This window comes from Gossypium hirsutum, chromosome D05 (genome assembly GCF_007990345.1).
Source record: "Gossypium hirsutum isolate 1008001.06 chromosome D05, Gossypium_hirsutum_v2.1, whole genome shotgun sequence".
Taxonomy (NCBI): domain Eukaryota; kingdom Viridiplantae; phylum Streptophyta; class Magnoliopsida; order Malvales; family Malvaceae; genus Gossypium; species Gossypium hirsutum.
Genome location: NC_053441.1, coordinates 28,821,621 through 28,827,620, shown reverse-complemented (window position 1 = coordinate 28,827,620; position 6,000 = coordinate 28,821,621). Strand labels below are relative to the sequence as shown.

Here is a 6,000-nt window from a genome sequence, read left to right as displayed (position 1 = left end):
ATAATTTATTTTAATAATATATATCAAACCGAGAATTAGGTTTCTCAAGTTTAATTATCTCTTTCCTTGCCAAAAAGTTGGGTTTGCGTAACTCTAAAATTCAAGTCATATAAATATTAATTACATACAATATTAGTAAAAAGTATCCTTTCTTTAGTGAATTATATAAATACTCGAGAAGAAAAAATAATTAATAACACAAATTTAATATGATTTAGCTCCTTTGATCTATGCTCACGAACCAAAAATGGATTAAATAAATTTGCTTACATAGAACTCCCAAACACAAACCCATTGAATTAGCATTTTCTCTAAAATCTGCAATAAAAGCTTCCTCAAAAATTGGGAACGGGTGAAAGGAATTAGACAGTTAAATATGGTAAAATACATGAATACAATACAAATATTTGAATTGCCAGAGAAGGCAAACCTTCATTAAATCATTCAGCCACCTTATGTCTTCACTGGGAAATCATGAAAAAACTTGACTACAAGCATTAGATAGGTGTTCTTTCGACTATTTATTGAAAGCAACAAAAGATGAAACCTTAAAAGCCAACAAACAAGTAAAAAACGTAGTACAGCATGATATTATGGACCAGGCTTTGGAGTTAAAAGCTGATCCCACCATGAAAATGATACAAACACACCAAGGAGCCACCATGAAATCATCTAGGTAGACTATTTGAAGGGAAATTTCGCAATGGGTTCTCCCTAAGTAATTCAGTTTCCCTGCACAAAAGATTTTGAGATATCAGCTAACTTAGTGATGATCTTTGCCTTTAGACAATGCTTAAAGACCAGTGATCTCGAAATGTGTTTTACTTTTTTATGTTTCTGCCGTCCAACTCTCTCAGTTGCAGACTTGAAGTTCTGTCCTTCTCATCATGCACTTTTGGCTTTCTGATAACAAAATTTTGATAAAATAAGCAATGCAAATACCATAGAACATATAACAAGCATTGATTACATACCAACATTTTGAACAAATGATTCAGTTCCATATGTTTCTATTTTCATGTGGTAGAATTATATGTTGTATAAGGATACTCAAGAAAAAAATACGGAGACGGAATAACATAGTTGTATACATGCATGTCCAAAAGTTATACAACTTTTAGAAATAACTAGTACTTACTCTTCACATTCCTCATCAACAAAAACTTCAATTTGAGCACTTGCAACAGCCCCTACGATTCTAGGCACAGGTCTCTGCGGAATCTGAGAAGAATTTTATGAAGCTCAATGTCATTTTTAGAACAATCTGAACAATACATCACCCAGTAGCAAAAATATCATGTTTTGGGAGTTGAAGTAAACCTTGTGTGATGTCCACTTTGCAGGCATAGCATTATTTTCTTTGTTTCTCTCAGCTCTACCTCCAAGAGTGTGCCAAGAGTTTGAACCGGTACTTGGCTTAGAGTGATGACCCCTCATGACATCCATATTTGTATCATTGTAAATAGATAATGGAGTTCGGTGCACCCTATGAATGAAAACCAATAGAAAAGCAAGTTCATAATGGAGTTCTTATGGCTATTAAAAATATAGCAGAACGGAAGATAATAGAGTGCCGTGATTAAAATGAGAGCTCCATGGTTAGAATGAAGTAGAGGAAGATGAGAGCTACATTGCTTGGGCTTTTCATTTTTCTTGAAGTACACGTGTTTGACATTTGTGTCTGAAACATGGATATGGAGATACGAATTCCAAGTATCCAAGTATCCAAGTCCGAATAACACAAGATGAGAGCTCAAACTTAAGTATAGAAAGGTTCTTTTGCTTACTGATCTTGCTTCAACTTGTTTCTGCCAAGCTCAAAAGTTTTGATGGCCTGCCTTTCTGCAATCACAAGAACTTACATATTATGCTGTGGAAAAAGCTTTTAGATGGTAAATTGAAATTGACAAAGAAGAGAAATAGAACTTACGACTCTCTCCCCTGGCCAAGACAGTTCCGAAACTTCGGACTGGTAAGTCATCTTCCTTCAACTCTTCCTGTAGTTTGGGAAAAGAATGAAAAACATAACCAAGAAAATCCTTATAGAAGCAATTCAAATGTAGAGAAGACATTAAACATTAGTCTATAGTCTATACCTCAGTAGCATTAGGTCTTCTCATTGAGCGAGCAAGAAATTTCTTGTATGCATCCCTCAGCTTCTCTATTGGTTGAGCATTACTACATTTGCAGGAAAGCTTAATTAGATCAACAAATGTAAATTTACAAAAGTATAAATGGATAAAAAAATCTACACACAAACCAAGTAAGCCTTGAGAGAAAAAGCATGTTTTAACATAAAATGAAATGCACTTCAGTATCAGTTGAATCAAATCATATCTCTTCCATAAAAACTAAATATGGAAGACAGCTTTTACCTGGATATCCCAAGATTGAGTATATCATTTGCTGCTTTCATCTTAGACTTGGACTCCATGTGCAAAGCATATGCTATATAGTAAGCTGAATGTGTCTTCCCAATATCATTGGCATCAAGAAAACTATAAATGACCTCAGCATCACTACAATGCTCAGCCTGCAAACACCATTTCCCAAACACTGATTCAGCATTTTAAACTCAGAGAAAACACCATTGCCATTTCAATTGGTATGCTTTCTATGTGTTCATTTATAACATGTTAAGTAGCATATTTCTGATTAACTTGACATCTGAACAAGCATAAACGACTTAAACAAACTATAAACATCACCATCTATGATTCTATATAAGATGATTAAAAGAAGGAAGGTGAAAAGTACCCACATATTCCAACCAAACTTTGAGGTAGCGGAGATCATCTTTATAACGATCCGAATGCCAGAAAGCACGAACGCATTGCTCATAGATCAATACCAGTCCTGAGAAGTCTCCACCTGGTGGGAATGCCTCTTGAACCCATTTAATGCAACTTAACCCCAAAAAGGAAAACGTACAAAACAAACAATAAGCCATTGAAACAATTTAACCATATCTAATTTGAAACAAGGACACCCTAATAAAACAATTGAATCAACGGTCAACACTACCCGCTTTCCATTTTTACTCAATTTCGAATTTCAACCATTCAAAATGCAAAACCCAAATTCATTTCCAACCAATAGAACAGTTCAAGATTCAAATAAAAGTTATGTAATGGGAAGAATAGTTACTCAAGCCAAGGCTGGAGAGGATCGTCTCCTTGGTACTCATCTATTGCCTCAATCAATCTCCTAAAGATTCAAAGTAAGAAAAAAGGAAGTACCCAGATAAGAAATGGATTAAATATTAAAAATAAAGTTAAAAAGAACACAAAATAATCGTAGATAAGGATTTTGGAAGAGACCTTCGGTTTTCAAGGAGAGATTTCTTGAGTTGATCATTGGTGTGAGCTTTGAGAGCGTGGTTTAAGAGATCGACGTTTCGGCCTCTCTTCAAAGGTCTCACGTTTTCTTTGAAGAGTTCCCATTCGTTTCCCGTTTGTCGTTTCGATGAAAGGAACTCGGTCTCTGGATCCATCGCTTGGCTGCTCTTCTGCTCTCTTCTTGCTGAGTTTGAGAAATGGAAAAAAAAGAGAGAAATTTAGAAAAAGGAGATGAGATTTCAAATTTTGAAATGTAACAACGGCTCCTCGAAAAGTTGCCGTTATATGGGAATTAGATTTGGAATAAATAACTTGACATATTGGGCTAGCCCGGGTCACTTCCCATCTTTCTTTTTAGGTTTAATGTATAGAAAGTCCTCAATTATTATTATTATTATTTTAAATCAGCTCCTCCTAATTTTTTACACTCAATTAGATTTATTCAAGGATCGGGTCTTTAAATTCGAGTTGAGCTTAAGGACAATATTAACATGCCTTATATTTGTCTAAGCTTGGCCCGAACTAAAATATAGGCCTAAAAAGCCTGCCATATTTTCAAACGATTAACTCAAACCCATTTTAGGCCCAATATTATCTTTTAAAAAATATTTATTTTATTTTATTTTAATAATTTATAATTTATAATTTTTTATTTATTAATTTATAATTTTTTATATATTTATCTTAATATTTTTTTAATATTTTCTTTAAATTAATATTATATATTTAGTATAAATTTATTTTTTATGTGTTGTAAATTACATAATACATAAAAATAACATAGTATAAAGTATTATAAACTTAAAAATAGGTCAGGTCGGGCTCAGGCTTAAATGTGTTTAAGCTCAAGCCCGAGCCCAGCTCATATTTTAAATGGCCCTAAATTTTTTGCTCAATCCCATTTTTTGGGCATAATATTTTTGTCCAAACCCTCTTAAATTTCAAGAAGACCATCGCCTAGCTCATGAATAGGTCTACACCCAATTGAGCTCTTAAATAGACAATTTTGATTAGTGAGATCCTTTAACTAAAGTTGGTTGTTGAAAACTAACAACAAACATAATCATTAACGAAGATCAAAAATAAAAATTTTCAAAAAAATAAAAATAAAAAATATTGTTTTTAAAAAATAAATCTAAAACAAATAAATTCTGAATATAGAAAAAAAACAATTTTAAAATTACTAAAATTATTTAAAAATCATAAATTGCACATTTTCATATAAAATTGAACAGTAATGAGTTAATTAAAACTAAACAGTTATTATGTTCTGTCTATTCTATTGTTTATTTATTACTTCATTTAAAAACACATTTGCGAGAGGGATCATCTAACAAACATGTTCATTGATATTTCAAATCAATTAATATTTTTATATAAATATTCAAAATATATCATTTTCAATTGAAATATAAAAATATGGAATGTAAGTATAAATTAATTGCATGTATGTGTACGTATCTATATAATAAGTTAAACCAAATTTAAAATATGGGGAAAGAATTAAGTGAAAATAGACTGCTTTTAAATTGAAATAAATGAAAAAAAAAACGAAAAAGATTATGGTTGGATTGTAAATTTAATGGTTTTTTTTACAATTTTTATATTTTTTTATAATTTTAAAATGAATTTGAACAAATGAGTTTCTGAATACACATTTTTCCATTCATTATAAATTTATTTTTTAAAATAATTTTAAAAATATTTTAAATCTTTTTACTTTTTATTGACATGACATTATCACGTCAACATTTGTTGATTGATGTGGTGCTTATTAATGATCATGTCAACATTGTCATTAATTTTTAATGGTTAACATTGATCAAAAGATCTCACTAATCTATTTAGGAGCTTAATTCAGTGTAAAAAATTGAGAGGAGCTTAACTAATTTTTTTTAATTCTTTAAAGATTTTTATCCATTAAGCCTTATATATATATATACTAAATATTAAGAAGTTTTAGAAAGTAACAATATTTTGAGGATGATATTTGAACACATGGCATCATGCATTTCACTATTTTAACTTAATCATTTTAATTAAAGTGTGAAAAATCAAATACATATTTAACTTTTTTTAAAATTAAATTGACTTAAAAGTAAACCTATTTATATATTGAGTTATTCCTTTAAGGTCCATGCATGTGTACTGAATATTTAAGGCTTAAGGCTCCATTTGGATTTACAACTACCATCAGTGAGAAAGAATCTTAAAGCATATGCTTTTTCATTGTACTCTTTTTTGTTGTTTGGATTATTAATGGTGAGGTGCATCTCCACAATCTCACCATACTGTCTCCTTAATTTTCAACTGGAGTGAACTAGGGCAATGGGTGAACTGGGCAACCAGTGGAAGGAGTAATTCCCTTTTTGCCCCTGCAATCCTTTTAAAAAAAATTATATATGTTAATTTTACTTTATTATTATTTTAATCATAGATTAATATTAATATGTTTTATTAATCAATATAAATATAATTTTTAACAATTTCTTAATTTAAATACAATTTAAATATATTTTATCTATTAAATAATTTAAATTTATTATTTAATTTATTAAAATATTTATAATAAATATTGGAAGATACATTTTAATATTTTATTAAATTAATTTATAAATTCACATGTTTTAATAATTTTATAAAAGTAAAATAATTTAAAAAC

At 30.0% G+C, this 6,000-nt stretch overlaps 1 protein-coding gene across 1 annotated transcript; it reads right to left on the bottom strand.

The window, feature by feature from the left end:
- Positions 1-404: 404 nt before the first annotated feature.
- Positions 405-3,670, bottom strand: LOC107904805 (mitotic spindle checkpoint protein BUBR1). Its single transcript, XM_016831295.2, has 11 exons — positions 3,321-3,670; positions 3,148-3,207; positions 2,762-2,906; positions 2,376-2,533; positions 2,097-2,178; positions 1,931-1,997; positions 1,788-1,842; positions 1,321-1,486; positions 1,139-1,221; positions 826-903; positions 405-732 (listed from the first exon to the last, which is right to left on the bottom strand). The coding sequence occupies exons 1-11, from the start codon at positions 3,491-3,493 to the stop codon at positions 669-671; spliced, it is 1,131 nt and encodes a 376-aa protein (XP_016686784.1). The 5' UTR covers positions 3,494-3,670; the 3' UTR covers positions 405-668.
- Positions 3,671-6,000: the final 2,330 nt, after the last annotated feature.

Bases quoted from the DNA above. Each gene is read 5' to 3' on its own strand.
- LOC107904805 (XM_016831295.2), bottom strand. From the start codon at position 3,493: ATGGATCCAGAGACCGAGTTCCTTTCATCGAAACGACAAACGGGAAAC. The intron at 1,998-2,096 runs GTATAGACTATA...CCCAAACTACAG, and splicing joins GAAGACCTAATGCTACTGAG to GAAGAGTTGAAGGAAGATGA. The intron at 904-1,138 runs GTAAGTACTAGT...TTTTGTTATCAG, and splicing joins GTTGATGAGGAATGTGAAGA to AAAGCCAAAAGTGCATGATG.